The sequence below is a fragment of the Ochotona curzoniae genome, unplaced genomic scaffold (assembly GCF_017591425.1).
Source record: "Ochotona curzoniae isolate NIBS_2020 unplaced genomic scaffold, NIBS_Ocur_1.0 contig_883, whole genome shotgun sequence".
In the NCBI taxonomy this organism is placed as follows: Eukaryota; Metazoa; Chordata; class Mammalia; order Lagomorpha; family Ochotonidae; genus Ochotona; species Ochotona curzoniae.
In genome coordinates, this window is record NW_024466599.1 from 22,658,212 (window position 1) to 22,685,241 (window position 27,030).

The 27,030-nt window shown below is 43.2% G+C and overlaps 1 protein-coding gene across 1 annotated transcript; it reads left to right on the top strand.

Moving 5' to 3' along the window:
- Positions 1-71: 71 nt before the first annotated feature.
- On the top strand, positions 72-26,013 carry YIPF4 (Yip1 domain family member 4). Its single transcript, XM_040993038.1, has 6 exons — positions 72-354; positions 16,957-17,110; positions 17,958-18,129; positions 20,213-20,290; positions 22,554-22,667; positions 24,998-26,013. Exons 1-6 carry the CDS (start codon positions 276-278, stop codon positions 25,133-25,135), a joined length of 735 nt encoding a protein of 244 aa, XP_040848972.1. The 5' UTR covers positions 72-275; the 3' UTR covers positions 25,136-26,013.
- The last annotated feature ends 1,017 nt before the right edge of the window (positions 26,014-27,030 follow it).

Here is a 27,030-nt window from a genome sequence, read left to right on the forward strand (position 1 = left end):
ATCAGAACCTTTCCCCGGGAACCAATGGGAGCGCACATTACAAATAGCCAATCCACGCGGCGCTGTCACTGTGATGGTGCTGTCAGGGCGCCGACGCCGTGAGGCTCGGGCAGTTGCCACCGGGAGGACTTGGGTGGTGGGGCCGGCCTGCGGTCAGCTCTGCGGCCCGCTTCGCTCGCGTCCAGCCTGGTGGCCGCCCCGTAGCTCTCGGCTCCAGGCCGTGGGCGAGGCCGGTGTGTGGGTGCGCGCCGCGAGCGCCTCGGAGGGGCCGCGAGATGCAGCCGCCGGGCCCGCCCCCCGCGTACGCCCCCACGAACGGGGACTTCACCTTCGTCTCCTCTGCAGACGCGGAAGGTGAGGAGGCCGGGCCGCCGCGCGCCGGACAGCGGTGGCCGGGCAGCGGTGGCCGGGCAGCGGTGGCCGGGGTAGACACCGGTTCCGGGCGCCGGCCGGGCCTTCCCTGCAGCCCCGAAGGGGCCCGGGGCAGGTCCTAGAGAGCATCCAGTTTCCGAGTCGGCCCTTAGCTCCCCACTACTCCAACCCTTTGATGCCACGGTTTTCTGGCTTGCGTATTCATCCCAAGTGCCTTCACAGAACTCTTTTTAAGTTTCAATTTCTGGAATTGCTCGCGGTTAGAGGAGGGATGTTTAGGTGGGCCGGGAAAGGTGTCACCGAATGAAAACAAGGAAGGTGGGCCGTGCTTCGCTGACAGCCAGATAACTTTTGGAGGAGGCAGGAGCTGGAATTTGGTTCTTCACGGCCGACTCGGCCTTGACGGCGCAGAGTCCTTGGTTCTCTTACTGGCTTTGTTATCTTGCCTGGGTCCTAGTTTTCCTTGCATTTTGTATTGTCTGACCTCAGTGTTCAGAGAAAAGGAATCCAGTTAACTTCTGAAACTTTCCAAGGTTCAGCTGGATGTCCGTACCAGCGTGTGCAGATTTTTATTGTTTTGGGGGGGGAGAAGGGGCGGAGTTGCATGGTACTATTTTGTGGAAACAATTACTGGAGAGATTTTTCTGCAGCACAGGAAAATGTTTTTCTCGTTGGTTCTTTTACATCTTGTAACCTGAATCTTCCTTTCTCAAATTTTCCTTTTTTTTTTTTTTTTGTTGTTGTTGGTTTGGAGAAGCAGGCCTCTGGTTTGACTCCCAAAGCCCGGGGCTTGGGGCCTGGCCAACCCAAAGCTGGAAGCTGGAGTTGAGACCACACCTCGTGCAGGGGTGGCGGATCGAGGAGGGGAGCCATCCTGGGTTTCTTCCAGAGTCCACACAGCAGGAGCTGGGGCCAGGAATCCACCTCGGGCACTCCCATATGGGGCGTCGGTGCCCCAGCCATAGGGTTGCCGGGCTTTGGTTTTGTTAGGCTTTGCCGACTAGTTACTTTGTAATGAGCAGACTTACCTACCTGATAGGGAAAAAAAAGTTCACAAAAAAGTAACAGTTTGGAGAAGAATTTAGATTTAGCTAAATAGTGTGTTATTGTGCAATACATTTTTTCTTTGTCCTTTTTTTTTCCGGCAGTGGCTATTTGAGTAGTATTATTTTCAAAAATAGTGATGCCTATAATTTAAAAGAAAAAATTACTAAATGGCACATAGGTCATATGCTTCTTTTAAACTGAAATATAACAACCCAGAATATTTAGTTATCTACGTTTGAAAACCTGTTGCTTAGGGGGGGTAATATAACTTTTAATTTTTCAAATATTTTTATTTTATATTTGAAAGGCTGATTTGCAGAAAGAGAAGGAACAAGAAGTCTCCATCAGCTGGCTTGCTCCCCAAATGGCCGCAAAGGCCAGACTGGGCCCGCAGGTCGCCAGGAGCCTAGTTGGTGTCTCCTACATGGGTGCAGGAGCCCAGGCACTTGGGTCATCTTCCGCTGCTTTCCCAGCCGCATTAGCAGGGAGCTGGATCAGAAGTGGAGCAGCCAGGACATGAACTGGCTCCTATATGGGATACTGGCACCACAGAGATTTAACCTACTATATCATGGCTCTGGTCCCTCAGGCATTTTAAAAAATATATTTATTTAATTTTTATTGCCAAGTCAGATATACAGAGAGTAGGAGAGACAGAGAGGAAATCTTCAGTCCGATGATTCACTCCCTAAGTGACTGTAACTGCCAGTGCTGTACTTATCTGAAGCCAGGAACCAGATTTTTCCTGGTCTCCCATGGGAGTACAGGGTCCCAAAGCTTTGGGCCGTCCTTGACTGCTTTCCCAGGCCACAGGTAGGGAGCTGGATGGGAAGCGGGGCTGCCAGGATTAGATCCAGTGCCCATATGGGATCCCGGTGCTTTCAAGGTGAGGACTTTAGCCACTAGGCCACGCTGCACTGGATCCCAACTCCTCAGGCTTTTAAAACAACTTTTTCTCTGTTGAGTATCAGAGCTTCGAGTTTGCTCAGTGTTGTGCATCTATGTATATATGTTTTCTCATACTCATTGCCCTTCTTAAATACATATAAGAAAACTGACAAAATGGGGCCAGGGTGGTAGCCTACCTGGTGGCTAAAGTCCTTGCCTAGCACACCCTGGGATCCCATGTGAGCACACCAGTCCGTGTCCCAGCCGTTCCACTTCCCATCCAGCTCCCTGCATGTGGCCTGGGAAAGCAGTGGAGAACATCCCAAAGCTTGGGACCCTGCACCTGTGTGGGAGACCTGGAGGAAGCTCCTGGTTTCTGGCTTTGGATCAGCTCAGCTCTGGTTGTTGTGGCCACTTGGGAAGTGAATCAGTGGACGGAAGATCTTCCTCTCCATCTCGCCACCTCTCCTCTCTATATCTGACTTTCCAATAAAAATAAATAAATCATAATAAAAAAAAGAAATCTGACAAAATAATGTGACTAGGAAGTGTGTTAACCAAGAAACTTGTAAGGAGTAAAAATGTAAGTTTGTTCAAACTTTGCCGTGTTTCCTCAAAGAATATTAATTAGACTTGGTTGTATCTATGGATATGTGAGGGAACTTTAGAAAGTTCAAGTAAAGTACATATTGTGAAAAAACTGCCTTGATTTAAAAACGTTTTTTTGCACCAAAGCAGTGTTACCTTGGTTGCATTTTTCCATGAACTTCAAGTCCAGAGGGGGTGTGTGTGTGTGTGTGTGTTTGTGTGTGTAAAATCTCTCCTCTGCGTTGGTATAGTTTAGATTTACAGAGTGTTGAAAGTATTCCATTCTGTGATCGTTATAGAAGCCCTGATGCGCTTTGTTCCATATTGTATAAAGACATTTGCTTAGGGAGTTTCAGTAGCTTCCATGTGATGGACCAGGAATTAAGAACTAGTTTCTCCCATGGAGTGTTTTCCCTTTTATATGAGAATGCCTCTTTTCTTATTGGTTGAACAGTATATCTTCAGTATGGATAAGTCCTGGGATTGTATGTTGGCTTTGCAAGTTGTCATTTGGATGATTTAGGACAAGTTACTCACCCTCTCTGATTCTCCATTTCTCTGATAGGCAGTGATTATACTTAAGTGTCCAGATATTACTGCAAATGTAGAGCACTTAACACTCTCGCTGGCAGAATGAGGTGCTCCTTTTGTGTGGATAATGATGCGGTGTTAACAGACCCCTGGTTCTTGTTTCTGTTCTCTCTCTCTCTCTCTCTCTCTCTCTCTCTCTCTCAAGGAGGACATCTCAGTCCCTGGTTCACTCTAACTGCCTGCAGGAGCTGCGTTGGGGCCAGGTTGAGGCCGGCAGCTCCGGACTCAGTCTGGGTTTCCCACTGGGGTATCAGGACTCGCCTATGAAAATCCATTACCTGGTGCTCCCTAACGTGTGCATTGTCAGGAAGCTGGAATTAGAATGGAGCCAGGACTCTGCATGTTCCCATATGTGATGTAGGTTCCCCAAGTGGCACTTGAACCAGTAGGCTGAATGCCTGTCTTTCTCCCTCCTTCTGAAATCAGCACTAATGGGTCGTATTTACATGATACAGCTAAGGCCTTCCTGGCACTATGGTAGCGTTTTCTAATTTTTACGGTTTATTTCATTTTTATTTGAAAGGCAGAATTATAGAGAGAAGGAAAGACACAGAGAGGGGGGAGATCTTTCATGCCCTGGTTGACTCCTCACATAGGCACAAAGGCCAAAGTGGAGCTGATCTGCAGCCAGGAGCCAGGAGTGCTTCTGCAAGACCCCAGACACTTTGGCCATCCTCTGCTGCTCTCCCAGGCTGCAAGCAGGAGGCTGAACCAGAAGTGGAGCAGCTGTACATGGACTGGTTCCCATATAGGATTATGGCACTGCAGGCGAAGGCATGATGCACAGCTCAGCTCAGCTCAGCTCAGCTCTGGCCCTTGTGGTCACTTGGGGAATGAACAAGCAGATCGAAGATCTTTCTGTCCCTGTCTCTGCTTGTCTATGTAAATCTGATTTTCCATAAAAATAAATGCATCTTGTGCCTTGCGGCGTGGCCTTGTGGCTAAAGTCCTCGCCTTGAACGCCGGGATCCCATACGCAAAAGCCGGTGCTGTGCCGATCCGAAGCCGGGAACCAGGAACCTCTTGCAGGTCTCTTACATGGGTACAGGGTCCCAAGCCTTTGCACCGTCCTCGACTGCTTTCCCAGGCCACAAGCAGGGAGCTGGATGGGAAGTGGAGCTGCCAGGATTAGAACTGGCCCCCATATGGGATCCCAGCGCATTCAAGGTGAGGCCTTTAGCCGCTAGGCCACGCCGCTGGGCCCAACACAGAGATCTTTCATCGACTGGTTCACTCCCCAAGTGGTCACAGTGGCTGGAACTGAGCCAATCCAAAGCCTGGAGCCTCTGGGTCTCCCTTGTGAGTGCAGGGACCCAAGGGCTTGAGCCATCCTCTACTACTTTCCCAGGCCTTTAGCAGGGAGCTGGACTAGAAGTGGAGCAGTGGACACTGAACAGCAGAAGCCTAGCCTACTATGCCACAGCACCACTCCCTATTAACTTCACTCCTTAAAGCATACGACTCCATGGGTTTTAGTAGGTGTGCAGGGTTGGTCACCCGTAACCACTGTCTAATGCTAGGACATTTTCCCCTCCATTTGTAGTCACTTTCCCTTTCTCCATTGATTAACCTTTGCCTCTATAGGTTTTTGGGAGATTAGCTCATAAAAATTGGATAATATTATTTGTGGCCTTTGGGATTTGGCTTCCTTCACTTAGCATACTGTCTGTAAGATTGCAATATGGATCACTAAGCTGTTATTTTGTTGTGACTGAATAATATCCTATCATTTGGATATAACTCTTTGTAATATCTCATATCCTTGTATTGTTCTTAGGCATTGTAAACGTGTGATTGGGGCTGAGTGGTGGTGGTGCTGCATGTTAAGCTGCTTCCAGTGGTACTGGCAGCTCCACTTCTGAGCCACATTCCTGCTAATGTGCCAGGCAAAGCGGTTGAAGATAGCCCAAGAAATTGCGCCCTTGCTACCCACATGGCAGGTGTAGATGAATTTCCAGGTGCTTGGTTTTGGACTGGCTTATCCCAGACCATTTAGAGGTGAATCGTGGATGGAAAATTGCTCTCTCTCTCTCTCTCTCTCTCTCTTTCTCTCTGTTTCTAACTCTGCTTTTCAGATAAAAGAAATCTTTACACAACGTAAGTGATCTGTAGGATCTGTTGAGGAATGACTCAGTGAACCCGAGGAAGGTGCTTGGGTGCGTGTGACAGCTGGCGCTGGGGGTGCAGACCCTCTGGCCAAGGCTCCAGCCTTGTCTCCTCGCCGCTTTCTCCTCCTGGTCACAAAATTATTTCATAATAGCTCTGAACAACTGTAAAATTAATCTCTTTTCCTTTCTTTTTTGACAGTGCCTTGGTTCAAATTTTCTGCCCTACAATTTCTTGTCTATATTTAATCATAGCTTCCTGACCAAATTCCCTGCCCCTCTGTGTCTCCTTAAACCACAGGGCAGCAGCTAAGCGTATGTTTCCAAAAGACAAATCTGATTTTGTCTGTTTGTTTTTTTTTTTTTAAATAAAGCCACCTGGGCGCTTTATGATATGCCCATACCATTCCACCTGGATCTTTTTTTAAGCATTCAGTTTGTTTGTTTTTTTAAAAGATTTATTTTTATTGGAAAGGCAGATATACAGAGAGGAGGAGAGACAGAGGAAAATCTTCTGTCCGCTGATTCATTTCCTAAGTGGCCTCAAAAGTTGGAGCTGTGCACTGATCCAAAGCCAGGAGCCAGGAGCTTCCTCCAGGTCTCCCACATGGGTGCAAGGTCCCAAGGCTTAGGGCCGTCCTTGTCTGCTCTTCCAGGCCACAAGCAGGGAGCTGGATAGGAAGCAGGGTGCCAATTGTTTTTTTTTTTAAAGGCTTTAATGTTACTTAGTTTTTAAACTATTATGTTGGAAAAACAGGAAAATCTCTTTTCCATGGTTTTCTGTTACTCTGCTTTTGTGATAAACCATTTAGTTTACTCATAAAATCCTCCGTTCCTGGAAAGAGTATGACTTCTAAAACAACTTAGTCTCAAGTGTCCTAGCTCGGCAAGTAAAGCGAGCACCTGCATGTCATCCAGGTGCCAGTTCCAGAAACCTGGTAAAGCAGCAGAAGAGGGTTCAAGTGCTTGGGCCCTGCACACTGCCATAGGAGAGTCTAGGTCCCTGACTGCAGCCAGACCAGCCTTGACATTTGGAAAATGAACCAGCAGAGGAAAGATACTCTGTCTTTCTTTCAAATTAAAAACATAAAAAAGCAGGTTAGTAATGTGAACTGAGGAATCTTTAGTCTTTCATTTGTAAAATTTCCCTGCTTTTTATTTCTGTATCCCTAGACACGTTACACAAGTAACTTACCTAGCATGCTAGTGAAATGTGATACGGGATACAGTGAATTAAAAAGTTTTTGTCCCCTGTTTCAAAACTTAAAAAAAAACCTTTAAAAATATATTTTTAATGTATTTGTTTAGGAAAGCAAGATGGCTGGAGCTCCCCGGCTGCTGGTTCATTCCTCACAAGCCTGAGGAAGAAGGCCTGAGCTGTGTGGAGGCCACAGCTGGAGCCAGGGGCCCAGTGTCAGCCCATCAGGGGGTCAGGGAAAATCTGAATAGGACCTACGATTTATAATCAATATTGGGGTGTTGTCTTCGTAGTTATATGGTTACCTCAAGAAGTTTGTGCAAATGCGTTTAAAACACAAATGTGTTTTGTTACAAAAGATTTGAAATCCATTCATATAGGGATCTTCAAAAACTCATGGAAAACATGTATTGGGAAAAAATGCACACATTTCCAAAACACTTCTCATCAAAATAAACTTATGGTTTCATTTGTCGGTGACCTTGTTGAAGTCCCCTGCGGCTGAGAGACGCTGAGTGAGTGATGGGCAGGACCTCTCAGTAGTAGATTATTTTTATTTTTATATATTTATTTTTAATTTTTATTGCAAAGTTAGATATATAGAGAGGAGGAGACAGAGAGGAAGATATTTCGTCTGATGGTTCAGTCCCCAAGGGGCCACAACAGCCAGAGCTGCGCTAATATGATGCCAGGAGCTCCTCCGGGTCTGCCACATGGGTGCACGGACTCAAGGCTTTGGGCCGTCCTTCACTGCCAGGCCACAAGTAGGGAGCTGGATGGGAAGCGGGGCCACCGGGCTTAGAACCAGTGTTTATATGGGATCCTGGCATGTGCAAGGCGAGGACTTTAGTCGCTAGGCTACTGAGTCAGGCCCAGTAGTAGATATTCTTATGAATATCTAATTTTTAAAAAGGACAGTGTTAGAAGACCCATAAGACAAAACAACAATTCCTATTACATAACTTGACATGAGATTTGTTTGTTTGATTTTTTTCAGGATAGACTCAGGAGATTTAATTTATTTTTGTTAATAATGTTAAATAATAAAGCTGCTGAGTAATAAAGCTACTAAACTATAAACAAAAACAATAGGAATAAAAGTTACCTAGTGCTTTTATATAAGGCTTTAAACCTGTTTGCTCAGAGTAGCATGATCCAGATCTAGAAAGGGCGATTACAAAGTTCTGCACATGTTAGTTTCTTGATCTCTTTCACAGGTCTGTATGAACATGTTTTTAAAATTAAAGGCAATGTGAAATTTATCTCAGCGAACAAAAAATGCTGTTAATTTTGGTTTTGCTGCACACTCAATTCTGTGTTAGATTTGTACAGATGAATTTGGCTTTTTGTGAAATGAGATTTTTTGGCCGTTGCTCTTGTTGCTTGTTTAATAAGAAAAAGCTTCTTCACATACATAAGAAATTGACAAGCACCAGCAAAGGTTCAGTGTTTGTTGGAGAGTGCTCTTCTGTCATGGAAGTCTAGAAATTGTCTCAGGCCGGATGGGTGACTGTCATCCGGAGTGTATTGTCGCCATCCTGCCTAAGTTCTTCTCCTTTCAAATTGAAGGGAAGTGGAGGATTCGGAGCCAGAATCCCCTGCTGCCAAATGCTCCTGTGCGGCTTTTGCAAAGGTGGCTTACCTCCGAGCAAAGCCCGCTGAAACTTAACTCACTCTGTCCCCAGACAGACAGCATTGAAAACATTTTTAACATTTTCTTTGTATAGTTTATTTTTTTTAAAGATTTATTTATTGGGCCCGGCGCGGTGGCGCAAGTGGTTAAGTCCTCGCCTTGCACGCCCGGGATCCCATATGGGCGCCGGTTCTAATCCCGGCAGCCCCGCTTCCCTTCCAGCTCCCTGCCTGTGGCCTGGGAAAGCAGTTGAGGACGGCCCAAAGCTTTGGGACCCTGCACCCGCGTGGGAGACCCGGAAGAGGCTCCTGGCTTCGGATCGGCATAGTATCGGCCCGTTGCGGCTCACTTGGGGAGTGAATCATCGGATGGAGGATCTTCCTCTCTGTCTCTCCTCTCTGTATATCCGCCTTTCCAATAAAAAATAATAATAAAAATAAATCTTAAAAAGAAAAAAAGAAAAAAGATTTATTTATTTATTTTTATTACAAAGTCAGATATACAGAGAGGAGGAGAGACAGAGAGGAAGAACTTCTGTCCATTCGATCACTCTCCAAATAGCCGCAACGGCCAGGAAGCAGGCCACCAGGGTTAGAATCAGCACCCATATGGGATCCTGGTGTGTGCAAGGCGAGGACTTTAGCTGCTAGGCTACCGCACTGGGCCCTGTTGTGCCCCTTTTAAATCCCTTTGTGTTTATCTGTGTTCAGTGTTTCCATTTAGAAAATGAACAGTTTGTGCAGATTTTCACTGCCAACACTTGGCTGGGGTAGTTGATCCATTTGTTCTGTCCTCCATCTTCTGCTATGGTACCAGGTGTCCTCAGCAGAATCCAGTGTACTGCCATATCCTCCATGTGCACCTGGATATGCTGTCCACTGCTCCGTCTGAGCCACTGAGGAGGCCCAGCTCTGACACATGCACTCCATGGTCAGACCATGGAACCTTCAATTTTCTCCATGATTGGAGTTCTGAGTCCAGCAATTTAGTTGGGGGGATTCCCAAAGAAGCTTCATCTGAGGGTATCTCTGACCTGATTCTTGTGTGTGCTTGCCGATACAGGGTCTGGCACAGTCCATAGCCCACATCGGCTTTTGTGCACACTATTGGTTATGATTGCTGGGTCAGTTATCTCCAGCTCTGTCTTCTATGCAAACTAATGTGTATTGCAGCCCACCATACATTCGGCCCCCACACAAATGCGTGGGAGTTGTAGCCTAGTAGGAGCAACCCACAATAACCCCCACCAGGCCCACCCACTTCCCTGGTTCTTATGCTTGCCAGTTTATACAGCAGACTGCTCCAGTCTATTCTGCATCCCATTCAGCTCTTATACATATCAGCGGGCATTGAAGCCTAGTTCATCGCAACCAGCCACACTGTCCAGCCCACATATGTGCCTGCAGGTGCCACTCTCTATCTAGCCATGCCTGTCCCAGTCCTGGTTCTCCTGCTCACCAGTCAGAGTGGCCACCCAAGAGGGAGGTGCCCATTGTTTCCCTAATGGGCTAATTCCACTCCTGGATCTTGCACTCTCCAAGTGGTACTGCAGTTGAGCTCAATGGAGTTTGTCCCCCGTGCCAGCATCTGCCAGCTGATGCTGTGGCAAAGCCCAACCAACCCACACCCACTCTGGCTTATGCATGTACCAGTAGGTACAATCCACCTAGCCTGGCTTATCCCTGATCCGGCTTACATGCAGGTCAACAGATGTTGTAGCCCTGCATGGTCTGGTCTGCCCCCATCCCAGCTCTCATGCTCACCAGTGGGAATGGTGGCCCAGCAGGGGATCTCCCTGCAGCCCTCCCAACCAGCTTCGCCCGTTCTCTGCCATGTCTCGACGTATGCTGGTGGGGGACTGCGGCCCAGTGTGGCATGGCCCATCTCACTTTGACATTCGCCAGTGGTTGCTGTAGCCTGGCCCAGCCCAGCCCAGCATATCTCCAGTTCCAGCTCATGCTTTTGGGAAATAGAGCCTAACCAGCCCAGCCAGTCCCTAGTCCCAACCCTCATGTGAACTGGCTGGTATTGATCTGGCATGACCCACACACCATTTTAGCTCTCAGATTTGCCAGCAGGTGATATGAACTGGTCCAGTCTCCCTTGCCCTAGACCTTAGCCAAAGGTATGCCCGTGGGTACCATTACCTGGACTGGTCTGGGCTGCTCCCTTTCTTGATTCTCATGCTCACCTGCATGGACTGTGTCCCGACAGAGGAATTCTCCAAGCTCCTCCATCATAACCTCTCCCAGTGCCAGATCTTGGCACACCGGTGGGTCCATGGGCCAGCCCTCCTTAGTCCACCTCCTGTCCTGGCAGGAACAGTGGCCTTTCCTGGTTGGCCTTCAACCGTTCTGGTTCTTACTGTTGGTGCTATAGCCCAGTCAAGCCTAGTCCACACCCAGACACAGCTCATGCATGGATCAACAGGGGCAGAGACCTACCCTGCCAATCCTGTGCCCATCCTGGTTCTCACAATCACCAGTGGGTGCTGGAGTCTAGCCCCGTCTGGCACACCCTAGACCCAGCCCACGCTTTTGCTAAGGGAGATTGCAACCATATGCAGAGCAGACCGCAGCCCCCACTCCTGCGTTCACCAGTGGGACCCACAACCCAGGCAGGGCATCCCCTTAGCCCCCCAGCCAGGCCTGATCCCAGCCACAGATCTCATATGTGCCAGTGATTGCTAACTCAGCTTGGCACATCCCCTCCCCTGTCTTGGCCTGGCCTAGTGCATGCAGCCCCCAATCCCAGCTCTTGCTGGCGGTGCTGCAACCTGTCCCTGCTCAGTCTGCTCTCAGCCCTGGTTCATGTGACAGCCTAACCCGGCATGATCGGCACTCCTTCCTGGTTTCTGCACTTGCCAGTGACCTCTGGTTTACTCGGCCCTGCCTGGTCTGCCCCCTTCCAGAACCAACTGACACACCTGCCAATGGATGAAGATAGCCTTTCCAGCCTGCCCAACACCCAGGCCTGGACCACATGCTTATCAGTGGAAGCTATAACCCACCAGGGCAGTTTCCCAGGTTTCCCTGCTCAGGCCACTCCCAGACTTAGATCTCACGCATGTCAGAGGATGCTTGGCCCTTAAATGTCGTGGTCCACCCTCTCCATCCCCGCCTTTGTCTGAGCTGGTGTGGCCTGGCCTGCCCCGCACCATACCCTGTTTTAGGGTGTTCATGCTGGTTGCTGCAGCCTGCACCATAAATACATTTTGAAACAGTGATTTACCATGTGGTTGCTATCTTATGGTTGACAGTCAAACTTGCTAGTTTTGATTCTGATTTATCTTTTAATTCATCTGTGTTTGTGGAAGAATTTTTTTTATTATTTATTTACTAAACATGAAAGATGCAAGTGAGGGATGTCAGCTTGCTGTGCCACTGTGTTGTCCCCTTTGGAGTGATATTTAAAATATTTTCTTTTGTTTTATGATTTTGTTAAATAGCTCATATTTTAAGCTGTATGGTGTTTTTTGTAATATCTTGTTGCTTTTTTTCCAATCATAACTAACTGTGTCTTGCAGGTGCTAAAAGAGGTGTCATATTGCTATTTCTGGCATTCTTGTGTATTGTAATTTCCCTGTTTTACATGAAACACCTAGAAAATTGATGAGGGCAGGGTTTGTCCTAGCATTTAATGTACAGCATCAGCACACCTGGGTTAGATCCCCACCTCTGGCTCCTGAAGCCATGGTCCTGTCTGCACACCCTGCAAGGCAAGCGTGGTGGGTGAGGGAGCTGGCTTCCTGTCCCCCGTGGGCTGACTAAGCTTAACTTCTTGGCTCCTAGCTTCAGCACAGCCCCAGCCCCAGCTGCTCTGGACATTTAAAGGGTGAATCTGTGGGTGGGATAAAGTTGATTTTTAAGTTCATGAACAAGTGAAATTAAAAGATGTTTATTTTTGATATAAAAATTGAAGTCTGTACACTTTTTTATAGTAAGCATTTTCCTTTTTTGAAAGATGTCTTTTTTGTTGTTACTATTATTAAGCATTTTGCATAAAGACCCCTTGTTCTACATTTGTAAGCTCAAAGGGCCTTTCCAAAGTTCTAGCATCCAAGAATGACAGACTGTCAAACACGCAACTTTATTTTTTAAAGATTAATTCATTTTTATCAGAAAAGTAGATGAGATTTACAGAGAGAAGAAAGATTTCTTTTTTTTTTTTGAAGATTTATTTTTATTATGTTTTTATTGGAAAGGCAGATATACAGAGAGGAGAGACAGAGAGGAAGATCTTCCGTCCGATGATTCACTCCTCGAGTGAGCGCAACGGCTGATACTATGCCAATCCGAAGCCAGGAGCCTCTTCCGGGTCTCCCACACGGGTGCAGAGTCCCAAAGCTTCAGGCTGTCCTCGACTGCTTTCCCAGGCCACAGGCAGGGAGCTGGAAGGGAAGCGGGGCTGCCGGGATTAGAACCGGTGCCCATATGGGCTCCCAGGCGTGCTAGGCGAGGACCTTAACCACTTGCGCCACCGTGCCGGGCCCAGAAGAAAGATTTCTATCCACTGGTTCTTCCCACAAATGACCACGTCGGTTGAGCTGGCCCGAAGTCAGGAGCAAGGAGTTTCCCAGGTCTCCCATCTCAAGCGCAGGATCCCAAGGCCTTGAGCCATTCTCTACTGCTTTCCCAGGGTGTAAGCAGGGAACTGGATGGGATGTGGAGCAGCCAGGACACAAACTGGAACCCATATAGGATCCCAGCACTTGCAAACTAAGGATTTAGCCATTGAGCCAATTGTTTAACGTAATGTTTCCTAGCACTGTACTTTACGTATTTTTGGTTTAGATGAAGGACCGTAAGTGGAATCCTTTCTAAGGGTCAGAAGATGATTATTGAGATCCTTTGTAACTATAATTTAAAAGTCTTTAATGTAACTGCTGTGACTTCCTAATCTAAATCTTTTCTTGGTACTGGCATTGTGGTGCAGCACCACTGCCTGCAATGCTAGCATGTTGTGGGTTCCAGCTGATTCATTTCCAATGTAGCTTCCTGTTAATGTGCCTTGAAACACAGCAGAAGATGGCCCTTGTAAAAGACTTGGGTGCAATTCCTGGCTCCTGGGTTGGGACATTTGGGGAGTGAGCCAGCAGATGGGAGATCTCTCTGTCTCTGTGTCGCTTCGAAACAGATTTCAAGAAATACATCTTTTAAACAGTAAGTCTCTTGTTCACTCAAGAAGAGAACAATTTTTATACCTGTGAATCACTTTCACACAGTTCATAGAAAATGCAGATTATGGAAATATGCATGAATTTAATGATATTTCATATTTTTAAAAGGTCTATGTTTAAATTCCATTTTCCACAATTTTCCCCTACTCCTCCGTAAATTTTTGAAGTGCCCTCATTTTAGAAATGAAATTTTGAGCTTCTTGTTTGGTTTTCTTTAGAAAGAGAACCACAAAGAGCGCTTCCCAGTTACACCTGAGCTCCCGAGTTACACCAAGGATATAAATTCAAACCAGAGACTGGCATGGTTGTGGTGCTGGCATCCCATTTAGGTGTAGGTTCTTGCTCAGACTGCTCCACTTCCCATCCAGCTGCCTACTTACACCCTAGGAAAGCAGCGGAGCCTGGCTCAAAGTAGGCCTTGAGCCCAGGTAGTCCAGTAAGCAGCACTGGTATCCGGGGCTGGGCCAGGCCGACGCTTCCTTCAGGTCTTCCACGGAGTGTCAAGGGCTGAAACACTTGGGCCGTCTAATGCTGCTTTTCCCAGTTAGCAAGCTAGGTGTATGTCGGTGTAGCTGGGACAAAAACTGGCACCTGTGTGGGGTGCTAGCATCACAGGTAGTGGCTTTCCTAGCTACACCACAATGTCCATGCCCCAGAGGATGTTTTTCAATGAAGATAAGGGCAGGTGTTTGGCCCAGGGAGGAAGTTGTGCTTGGCCTGCCACCCCCTTTATCAGAGTGCCTGGGTTGGAATCTGGGTTCTGCTCTGTGCCAGCTTCCTGCTGGTGGCCGCACCCTCCGAAGCAGCAGGTTAGGATTCAGATATCGGGTCCCTGTCCCATCTGGGAGACTCCGTTGCTGACCTTTGGTGCAGCTGATGCAGCCATTTGGAACTATATTGAGTGAACCAGTGGCTGGAAATATGCTTTTAGAAAATTTATTTATTATTTATTTGAAAGACATATTTTATGCAGAGAGAAGAGATACAGAAATTCTTCCATTTGCTGGCTCACTCTCCAAATGGCTGCAATGGCCAGGGCTAAGCCAGTTGAAACCTGGAATCAGGAGCTTTGTCTAGATCTCCCACCTGAGCTAAAGGGCCCAAACACTTGGGCCATCCTCTCCTGCTTTCCCAGATCATTGGTAGGGAGCTGGATCAAAAGAGCAGCACCCAGGACACGAACCAGCGCCCGTATGGAATGCCAGCACCACAAGGTGCGAGATTAGCTTGCTGCATATCACCACACCGGCCCAACTCTGTTTACATCTGTCTGTCTCTAAATAAATAAATAGTAAGCCTCATGAAGAGGGTGATTCGTAAAATAATTTTTTAACAAAATCGGTCATAGCATTTGTAACTTAACAGGTTCTTACAATTCTGAGTGAACACCCTTATGAAAATGTTTTAGAATAATGTAATATTTAATCTTGAAAGAATAGGAAGCTGGGACCAGAAGACATACATAATTTGCAACTTTCATTAGTAGCTAAGGTAGAAACTTGGCTTCAGAATGCAAACTTTTATTATAATTAATTGCAGGAGTTGTCATAACCAGACCAGAATGTGAGTCTTAATTGAATCCCTTTTGAAGTTTAAGCCAAGATGTTAATAGCAGTAATCAAAAACTAACCTAGAATTTAGAGTACTGTGCAAATTGAGCTCCTTATGACCTTTTGGAAACGGAGCTTGCTTCAAGGCCATTGCCTTTGGCATTGTTTAGAGATGATCTCCTGGGAAGGAGGATTTGTGGGAGAATATCCTGGTTTGCTTTTGCAAAATTGTTTTTCTGACTTATTAGTCGTGTGGCTTTAACAATATCAGTGGTTGTTTACTAATGTGTGTTTTCCCATCTTATAAGTCTTTTTTTTGTCCCTACTTCGCTCATGTGTGACCTCAAGGGAATCGTTAATTATTCACCATTTTCTCCAGAAAATGTAGGATTTATAGTACTAATATCTAAGACTCTGCAGGCCGTGGAATTTGTTTAATGTGAAGAACTGTATCTCCTCACCTCTTTTTACTTATTAATTATTTTAGATGCAAACACACAAAATCCTCTTTTTGCTAAAATTGAAGATGAGTAATTTTTCCCATAAAAATCATGCTGCAATACCAGAAAACCTGTACTAGTGAGATTAGATGAAACTAAACATAAACTTATATCAGAAGCATTTAGCATAGATATCTGATTATTTAAATACATTTAAAAATTTATCACCTGTAGCTTTCCTTTTTTAGAGTATGTGTAATTGTTCATATATGTACATATGTACTGCCTTTAAAAAGAATTTGTATGATTACTTTTTCCTTAGCAAGACAATGTATATAACAAGGAACAGATTCCAGAAACATGTATTTTTAAAGATATATTTATCTTCCCTTTAAATGTTAGAGTGGTACTATTTTAAGTCTTGATTCTAGAGCTAATCCACCTAAATTAGCTGAGAAATCTTCTTTATGTCTATTCATCTCTTTCATCTTTCTCTTCTTGCAAAACACAAAATGGTTTTAAAATTTCTGTCAACTATTGAGCCCAGTGCAATAGCCTAGTGGCTAAATCCTCTCCTTGCCTTGGCTGGGATCCCATATAGGCACTGGTTTGTGGCCTAGCTGCTCCACTTACCATCCAGCTTGCTGCTTGTGGCCTGGGAAAGCAGTCGAGGATGGTCCAAAGCCTTGGGACCCTGGACCCGCATGGGAGACCCAGAGGAAGCTGCTGGCTTTGGATTAACTAACCTGCTACTGTTGAGTCCACTTGGGGAGTGAATCAGTAGATCTTTCTCTCTGGCTCTCCTCTCTGTTTATCTGTCTTTCCAATTAAAAAAAAAAAATAAGAAGTCTTTAAAAATATCTTAAAATCTGGGCCCAGCAGCGTGGCCTACTGGCTAGAGTCCTCACCTTGAATGCATCCGGAATCCCATATGGGCGCCGGTTCTAATCCCTGTGGCCCTGCTCCCCATCCAGCTCCCTGCTTGTGGCCTGGGAAAGCAGTTGAAGACGGCCCAAAGCTTTGAGACCCTGCACCCACATGGGAGACCCAGAAGAAGTTCCTGGCTCTGGATCGGCATAGCATCGGCCGTTGCGTTCACTTGGGGAGTGAATCATCGGGCGAAAGATCTTTCTTACTGTCTCTCCTCCTCTCTGTATATCTGACCTTCCAATAAATAAATAAATCTTTTAGAAAAATATGTTAAAAATCTGTCAACTGTAGTGTTTGTAGATTGTATGCAGTAATGGATATTCATAATTAGAAATATTCAAATAAATTTCCTTTAGTTGACTATGTGTTCCTTCATTTATGCTTCAGACATTTCTGCCTTGACTTACAGTTTCTTTTGTCGTCTTTTGTCTTGAGATCTGAGTGGTTCAATAGCATCTCCAGATGTCAAATTAAACCTTGGCGGAGATTTTATCAAAGAATCTACAGCCACTACATTTCTGAGACAGAGAGGGTACGGCTGGCTTTTGGAAGTTGAAGATGATGACCCTGAAGATAACAAGCCTCTCTTGTATGTAAAAATAATAGTTTTTAAATTTTTTTCAAACTAATCTTGTGGGGTAATTTCACATTCTTGACAGTACTTGAAAAGTTGTGATTATCCATCATCTGGGGAAAAACATAAAGCAGTTAAGAAAAAAAGAACCTATAGCTTTGTAAGATCAAGACATTTTCAAGTTAATCTTTGTTGTAATTATTGGTACATGCTTAAATATTCAGTATTTTTTAGTGTACCATATTCCATCAAACCCAAGGTACTGTGGGTAATAAAATGAAATTATTTTACATACTAGCACAATAAATGTTTAAGGTGGCAAAAAAAAATTCCAAGGACTATATTTTTAGTGTAAGGGTGGGTAAGAAGTCATTTACTACATCGTTACAAGTTTGCTTCTGTTTGATGCTGGGTGGGATATTTCTGCTTGGTGCTGAGTGGGATATTGGAAGAAAAAGTTTTCCCTGAGATTGTAAATGTCACGTTGATGCTCATATAGAATATAGGATAAATTGTCAGCATGGTCCCAAAAAATCTTCAGGCAAAAAATTGTAAGTTGTCTTGAATTGACGATTGTGTTCCCAGGAGAAGGACAGAAGGGAAAGTGGAGTGGGAAGCCCCGGGCTTTGCTGCCCGCTAACAGCATTGTAGGAGCCCAGTGCATGTGAGATAACGTCTCAGTTTTAGAGACGTTGAAAGGTGGGAAATACGCAGCTTACAGTCAGGGAGGTGGGCTTCCTCACATGCAGATGGACTGCTGACTTACAGAGACTGTGCTGTCATGTTTACATTTATGTTAACTTTGTAACTGTCCTGTCATTGAAAAGTACATGTGTTTAAAATTTTTATTTTAAAATTACAGGGAGGAATTGGATATTGATCTAAAGGATATTTACTACAAAATCCGATGTGTTTTGATGCCAATGCCATCACTTGGTTTTAACAGACAAGTGGTGAGAGACAATCCTGACTTCTGGGGTCCTCTGGCAGTTGTTCTTTTCTTTTCCATGATATCATTGTATGGACAATTTAGGGTAAGTATGTTTAATTCTGTACAAATTCTAAGCCTTTGAAGAGCTAAAAAATTAAATATAGTTGACTACTAAGTATAGTACAGTATGAAAAATGTTTTGCCTTGCTCATTCTGAAAGTGATCCATTCATTAGTAAGTGAAGAATTCCTTAGATTGATCCTTCCAAACTTTTGTGCATTCGTCATTCACGTGAAAATATTAAGACCAGCAAACTACTCATGGCTAATCACACTTGACCAATCACCAGAAGTGGCCTAACTGTTCAAAGGGAGTGAGGTTTTGAAATGCAATATATGGTACTTAATCATGTTCCTATCTCTTACTAAGTTTTAATTTTGTTTTTAAAAAAATGAACATTATAATAGTAACAAAGATCCTATCAGTATTTATTTTGATATTCCTAGTAATATTTTTGTTCATTTGCCCCACTGTTAAGGCATATCATCAAAGCACAACATAGACATGACCAAAAAAGGCACTGGGGAGGGAAGGGGACTGCTTCCCGCAGTGATTGGGAATTGAGTGCTTCCTCTTGCTGCTGTAACAAATGACCACAGACCTTAATGGCTTTACAGGACAGAGTGCAGCTGGTGGTGCTGTGGAGCACATTAAGCCTCCCATGGAACATGGCTGTTCCATTTTAAATCCAGCTCCTTGCTTATGTGCCTGGGAAGGCAATAGAGTGGGCTCAAGTACTTGGGAGACTCAGAAATCTGTAGCCATTGTAGCTATTTGGGGAATGAACCAGCAGATGGAAACTCTCTGCCTGCTCTCTCTGTGTATCTGCTTTCAAATAGCAAGTACATCTTTTTTTATTTTTTAAGGTTTATTTATTTTTATTGGGAAGGCAGATTTACAGAGAAAGAGAGAGACAGAGAGAAAGATCTTCCATCTGCTGGTTCACTTCCCAAGTAGCCACAATGACCGGAACTGAGCCAATCTGAAGGCAGGAGCCAGGAGCTTCTTCTGGGTCTCCCACATGGGTGCAGTGTCCAAGGCTTTGGGCTGTCCTCTACTGCTTTCCCAGGGCGTAAGCTGGGAACTGGATGAGAAGTATAAAGGCTGGGACACGAACCAACACCCATATGGAATCCCAACACATGAAGGCCGAGAATTTAGCCACTGAGCCATTGCTCCGGGCCAAAGTACATCTTTTATATATTTATTTTTTTAAACCGCAGATTTAGTTGACAGATCTTGAAACCTGAAGCCTAAAATGGGCATTACAGAACTAAAGTCAGAATGGCAGTTTGGCTGCTTCCTTTGGAGTCCCCAGGGAAGAATCCATCTCTCCACTCCGGCTTCCATAAGCTGCCAGCATTTCATGGCTTCTTACTGCATCACTGCAGTGTCTGTGTTTTTTAACGATGGGTTTTTCAGGCAATCCATAGTAACCTCATTGCAAGCATTTTAAGTCATTGTTATGTTAGTCCTGTTAATATTCACTCTAGGTCAGTAGTTTATTCAGACGTTCTACTGAAATCTTGTAAAAATTATTGAAAATTAATTAGTATTCTGTTCTCCTTTCTAGCACCTTCCTTCATTTACAACTTTTGTAGTTTCATCTGTCCTGTGTAGCTTCTCATTTGAACAACTAGTTCTAAGGAGGAGAACAGAAGGCTACCATATTTTTGTGGACCATCAGTCACTTTGGTTTTACTTGCTGTTTTCTTGTGTTGGATTGGGGCCGTCGGATTAGGCATGAATGTCACAGGAATGATTTTGTACTCTTTTGTGCCTGCTGATGGAGCACTAAACTGGTGTGCATTGTTACTGGTTGTGATAATGTGATTACATGGTTAGGTAATAGGGAGCAGTTGGTCTACCCCTCGTCTATAAAGTTGCTGTTTTCTTTTGTTGACAGAAACAAGAACTGGTGTTAATGGGTGAATTGACAGTTTCAGTGTAAAATTGTTACACTTTGTAATGCTGCATTTTGGAAAGATAGCTGAAAGCCCTACAGACTTCATGGTCTGAGCTTGAGAATGTCAGACTTTCTTACATGGCAGAGAATTGCATTCTTGGAAAATTATTAGGTTATTTGTTATAAAAAATTTTAATTGCATGATTTTTTCCCCATCAAGGTGGTCTCATGGATTATAACCATTTGGATATTTGGTTCACTAACAATTTTCTTACTGGCCAGAGTTCTTGGTGGAGAAGTAAGTAGTCCTTTTGAAAATACCCTTTGTTTTTTTAATAAGACTTTATTTGAATACTACTGATGTCATTCTCAAATGTGTTCATTTTTACAATTTCTTATCTCAGAATGCTTTTTTGTTTTTCAAAATGATTATTTTATTGAAAAAGCAGATTTTCAGAGAGAAGTGTCTGAAGTGTGTGAAGGTATTCTGTAGCATAACTTAGATTTTTTTTCCCACAAAAGACAGAGTCCTACAAAGAGAGAGCCAGGCTAACAGAGAAAGAACTCTTGGACCTGCTGATCCACCCACACAGGGCTGCACTGGCTGGGGCTGTTAGTCCAGTCAGTCCTCTGTTCTCACTGCATTCGTGATAAAACAGGCTAGCAATGCTCCCATGCTTAGTTGCCTTCAAAGTCCCACTTTCCTGGATAACTGTTGGGTTTTTTTTAAGATTTATTAATTTTCATTGAAAGATTTACAGAGAGAAAGTAAGATATTCCACCCACTGGTTTATTCTCCAAAGGGCCTTGATGGCTGGAGCTGAACCACTTGAAAGCCAGGAGCCAGGAGCTTCTTCAGGTCCCCATGTTTCAAGGACTTGGGCCATCCTTCACTGCTTTCCCAGGTCATAACTGGGGAGCTGGATTGAAGTGGAGCAACCGGGACAAAACCAAGACTCTTATAGGGTGCTGGTGCTTAAAGGTGGAGGATTAGCCTTTTGAAGCTAAGCACTGGCCTCCATTTTTTTTCTTTTTTTTTAAGATTTATTTTATTTTTATTACAAAGTCAGATATATAGAGGAGGAGAGAGAGAGAGGAAAATCTTCTGTCCGATGATTCACTCCCCAAGTGACCACAATGGCCGGTGCTGTGCCAATCTGAAGCCAGGAGCCAGGAACCTCCTCTAGGTCTCCCACACGGGTGCAGGATCTCAGAGCATTGGGTCGTCCTCTACTGCTTTCCCAGGCCACAAGCAAGGAACTGGTTGGGAAGTGGAGCTGCTAGGATTAGAACCGGTGCCCATATGGGATCCCGGTGCATTCAAGGTGGGGACTCTAGCCGGTAGGCCATGCTGCTGGGCCCTTCTTTTTTGTTTTTAATGTACCATAGCCATTCTATCTATCTTAACAATCCAGAGAAAGACATCTGGCCTTGTGGTTGAGATGCAGACATTTCATATCAGAGAGCTTGGGTTCCCTCGCTCAAGCTCCTGATTCCAGCTTCCTGTTAGCTCAAAACCTGGGCACAGGTGGGTGGGAGGTAGAGCACAATGGAAGTGGGCACAACAGGATTGAGTCCCTGACTCCCAGCTTCAGCACTGGCCCAGCCTTGGCCATTAGAGAGGGAAGCCTCTCAAATAAATAAATATCTTTAAAAAACAAGAGTAAACAAACAAACAAAAAACAGTATCAGGGCCGGGATGATGGTTCACCTGGTAAATGCTCTGCCTGCAGGTTCTGGGGTCCCATGTGGATGCCATTTCATGTCCCAGTTGCCCTGCTTCCCATCTGGCTCCCTGCTTATGACCTGGAAAAGCAGTGGATGACGGCCCAGACAGAACCTTGGGGCCTGCACCCATGTGGATTGGCTCAGCTCTGCCCATTTTGATAATTTGGGAAGTGAATCAGCAGATGGAAGATTTTTCTCTGTGTCTTTTCTTCTAAATTTGCCTTTCTAATAAAAACAGATAAATCTTTCTTTTTTTAAAAAAAAAATGTATTTGAAAAGCATAGTTGCAAAGCAAGGAGGGACATTGTCCATCCATTCGTTGACTTATTAAATGGCTGCAAAAGGATGGACTGGGCCAGGTGGAAGCCAGGAGTTTGGAACTTGATCCTTGTCTGCCTTTTGTCTGCGTTTGAAGGTATGTTAGCAGGAAGCTTGATCAGAAGCAGCAGAGCCAGGACCCAAACCAGCACCCAAATGGAATGCTGGCATTGCAGGAAGCAGCTTAACCATCAGTGTCACAACATTGAACCTGGCTGTAGTACATTTAATCCTCTAACCATTTAATTGAAGCAGTGACAAAGTGTAATATATGGATGTACTGAAGGTCATTTTATACATATGTAAAGGTTGAAGTTAAGACAGACAGAAGGTTTGGAAACGTAGATCCCAGCATCGGTAAGCTGATGGTAACTGAAACCATGACAGGAGGCTATGATAATTGGAACTGTAATGGATATGATTTTTAAAAACTTCTCACATTTCTGAAAGTGCAACGAAGAACATATGATCAGTAGTGATTGAAATGAATATCTTGGTTTCTATGAAATCCACAGGTTGCATATGGCCAAGTTCTTGGAGTTATAGGATATTCGTTACTTCCTCTCATTGTAATAGCCCCTATACTTTTGGTGGTTGGATCATTTGAAGTGGTGTCTACACTTATAAAAGTAAGTGTGTTTTACGTATTATTGTTGCTTACTGTTTTCCAACAGCGAAAGTATGCTAGTCTTCTGGCTGAGAGCATTATAATCAAAAACTTTATCCAGCAGTTGGTAGTATTTTAGAACCTTTTTTAATGATCTTTTCAGTTGCTTTTGGTTTCCGTCATTGTCATTAATCTCTGGTAAGGGAAAGCAAAGAGCCCATCAGTGTTTAGGATATTACAGTGGGGATTGTTTTTAGTGTTGAATTTTTATTTGTGTATAATGAATTTGTCTTAGATTTTAAAAGGGATACTTTGCTCCATAAGGTATTTATTTAATATTTGTTAATTCCCGTTTGAATATTAACTTGCTTATCTAATATTAAAGTCACGATTCTAGTACACTCAGCTTTCTAGAGCAAGCATTTTTTCTGCATCATGGTAACGTACACATTGTAAACATTTACAGAGTGTTAATATTGATACAACTGAAGCTTCAGTATTTCCTAATACTGAATAACTTGGAGAGATACATGGCTGGTTTAATACATGCGTTGATATTAGACAGTGAATAACTTTTTGCCCTATGGAAAATGGAACATTTTAAGACTACCACTTGCAGAACTCTTGTTATGTCTTTGTAACACATGAATGTATCATTATAAAATGAAAAACTTGTGGTTAAAACTTTATAACAAAAAAAACTTTATAACAAAATTATTTAATTGTTTTTACACTTCAGGTTTGTTTTTGCTGAAATGTTTTAATAGTCACTTAGTTTCCTGTGGGTTAAAGCTACTGTGTGTTACTTGTTTCAGTGCAGTTTATCTTATCACCTAATTCTAGCATTGTAGTTTACAAACATCAATTTTATTTGACATTAAATCTCTGTAACACTTCTATCTTTTAGCTATTTATAATGGAAAAACTCTCATTATGACATCCAGATAAAATGTTTTGTTTTTTTTCATATATTTTTCTGAATGTTTAAAATACTCAGTTTCATAGGCTTTTTTTCTTTTTTACTTTTTAAATGTAGTAGTTGGACCATTTCAACTATGTTTCCAGTTTGCTAGTGTTTATTATATCCATACCTGTGGATCTTCTTAACTGAGGGTGATTTTGCCCTTAGGGGATGTTTGGTAGTGTCTGCAGGCATGTCACACATGTGTGTGTGTGTGTGTGTGTGTGTGTGTTGGGCGTGTGGAGTGTGGCGTATGTAGTGGATAGAGAGTCAGATGCTCGGCTGACAGTGCCCAGAACCGAACCCTGCAGCAAAGCAGTATCAGCCAGCTTAGAGAACTCTGATGTGTTTCAGCTTGTGTTTCTGTAATACTTTCCTTGATTTTGCCATTTTCTTTTTTTTTTTTAAGATTTATTTTTATTTTTACTAGAAAGTCAGATTTTACATAGAGAGGAGAAACAGAAAGATCTTTAGTCCACTGGTTCATTCCCCAAGAGGCTGCAATGGCCAGAGCTGAGCCTGTCTGAAGCCAGAAGCCAGGAGTTTCTTCCTGGTCTCCTGCATGGGTGCATGGTCCCAAGGCTTTGGGCCGCCCTCTACTGCTTTCCCAGGCCACAAATAGGGAACTGAATGGGAAGTGGAGTATCCTGGATACGAACCAGCGCCCATATGGTATACCAGCGCATGCGAGACGAGAACTTTAACCACTAGACTGCTGTGCTGGAACCTGAATTTTTTCTTATAACCTTGCTTTTTCTTTTCATTCTATCAAATGCCTTTGATGACTATATGAATAGATACCTCGTATATCTCTAGTTGAAGTTTTTAAAATAGATATGTGTATAGTCAGACAACTGTAGTGTATTTTATTTAATTAAATTCTTGCCAAAAGTGATCTTTTTTCTATATTTCATGTAATCCTGTGCTTCTGTTTCTGGGCAGCGCTGTGGTGATAAACATTGTGTAAAGTTTTCATTGGTTTTGTTTTTTCTGTTTTTTCAAAAGAAAAGGAAAATTTTTTACTTTGCAAGGTTTTCTGTCAACAGTTTGGCCCATTAATAGTTTTTCCAGAAACACATACTTTTTAAAAAGTTTTACAAATCTGTTTATGCAGAATTTAAGCAGATCTTCAAAGTCTGCTCTTGATCAGCCACCCGGGTGATCTTCCTTCCGTTTAGACAGATTTGATCAGGGAACACTACATTGCCAGATGTGAGGAGCAGGGCAAGGCTGAGCACTCCTGCTGAGGACATTGCATTCTGAGTATGTTTTTCCACTTCCCACAATTGATAGTTGATTTAAAAAATAGTGTAAGCAGGTTTTTTTACTCTGCAGTATCGTAAAAATTTATCAATTTACTAATACTCTGCCTTTTGTCTTTTTTTTCTAAGCTGTTTGGTGTGTTTTGGGCCGCCTACAGTGCTGCTTCGTTGTTAGTGGGTGAAGAATTCAAGACCAAAAAGCCTCTCTTGATTTATCCAATCTTCTTATTATACATTTATTTTTTGTCCTTATATACTGGGGTGTGAGCCGAGGCATACGTGAGTAAAGAAGATAAGTGTGTGTGTAGTCTGGGAATTATTGCCAAAGGGATTCAAGCAAACCTGTGCTGGTCAAGCTTGATGTGTTTCAGACATGGCGCAGGTTTAGGATCTTTCTAAAACAATGTTTTTTGTATTTAGCTAATTGCAGTAACCTGGGACTTTTTGGTCAGAATGCTAAATTCTGTTTGATTCTTCATATTCCAGTGAATAAAATATAAAAACATTGTGTTTTTACGATTGTGTCAATATTCACGTAAAAACTTGTGGCAGAAGCACCGGGATTCGTAATTATATTTCTCTTGAAGGGTAAATTTGATAACATCTTGATAACCTGAAAGTGCAATTTTTTTCCTTTGAAGAATTTTCTCCTGTATTACAGATCCTATAGATATGTATTTATATTTATACGTATATATTTATGAAATAATTATTCACAAAATATATTTCTGGATAGCCTAAAAATTAAAGCATTTAATCTGATGCTTAACACTTCATTAAATTTGGCTCATACTCTTTTTTTATTTAAAAATTCACACCTGTTTTTTAAATGGTATATAAATTTGTGAAAAATAGTTACTGATATAGATTTGGTTTATTTGGGTAAATTTTTAAAAACTATTTTTGAATTTCCAGACATCTGATGAAAAGTTTCTGGTACTCTTTCTGATTTAAGGGTAAGAGGTGTAATGAGTACAACTTTCATTAAAATCATTACTATTTAGGAACACAGAATATTTATAGTATCAGTAAGCATTTTTGATCAGAAAAGTCATGGGAAAAAGACCTTTAAAATGTTGTGGTCCTGAACTATGTTACAAGAAGTAGAAGACAATAAAATGCTTGCCAGCTGTGCATTTATTTTATAACATCTTGTCCTGTGTTGCTTGATGTTTACACGAATATCAGGTACTCTATAACAAATGTACAATTTTTGCTGAAGGGAATATTAAGACGTTTTTCTTAGTGACTTTTTATTATGAATATTTTAACAAGTACTAGATATACCTTTAATTAACTGTTTTGTAAAGTAGATAATATATTTTATTTATGCCCATAGATAGAAAATACCTGTAATAAATGATTCTGTTATCCTTTCTCGTTTACCTGGAAGAGTTAACTGCTGCCCTCAGTTTGATGATGTTGGCATTGCTTGTTATGTGTTCTTTCAGCAAACTTACCCATCAAGAAATACCTAGCACCTCTACAAGGAGCCTACAGATTAGCAAGGGATCAAACCCATCTATTTTCTGCTACCCAAATCCTACCTTCCCCTGCAAAATGTAGGAAATATACTCTTCAGTTAGAATAACTTTTTTTAATTCCTTAGGAAAGCCAATTAAGGCACCAGGGATGCAGCATATAGAATTACCTGAGATGTTAAGAGAGGACATGTGTCATGCTTAAGAAGCCCCTGATACCAGAGCTTTGGTAGGACAGAATTTGTATTCAGTGTTAAAGGTACTGACCCCCACAATCATCACAAAGCTTGGGGATTGAGACCAGGGGATATATATATTTTTAATTTACTTTTTAAATTATTGGTTACATTGTATTATGAGATACAGTTCCATAGGTACTGGGATTCTCCCCACCCCGCGCCCCCCGGTGCACTCCTCTGCCCTGTTGTGAGACCTCAGTTCAAGATCAGTTGAGACACCTTCATGCAAGCATATACCAAGCATAGAGTCCAGCATGTTATTATCCAGTTAAGTTCATCTGCTTCTTGGGGAGACCTTGAGACCAGGGGATATTTTACTGAACAATAAATCAAGGTGTTTTTGGACCACCTTTGTCAAAAAATGGCTTAATTTTTAAAAATCTATTATATTTAAGGTATGAATTAAAAATTCACTTATATATATCATGTTCTTAATGATACA

Excerpts from the sequence above, each read along its gene's own strand:
- YIPF4 (XM_040993038.1), top strand. The coding sequence starts at position 276 with ATGCAGCCGCCGGGCCCGCCCCCCGCGTACGCCCCCACGAACGGGGAC. Across the intron at positions 355-16,956 it reads CTCCTCTGCAGACGCGGAAG|ATCTGAGTGGTTCAATAGCA; the intron begins GTGAGGAGGCCG and ends TTTTGTCTTGAG. Across the intron at positions 18,130-20,212 it reads CATTGTATGGACAATTTAGG|GTGGTCTCATGGATTATAAC; the intron begins GTAAGTATGTTT and ends TTCCCCATCAAG.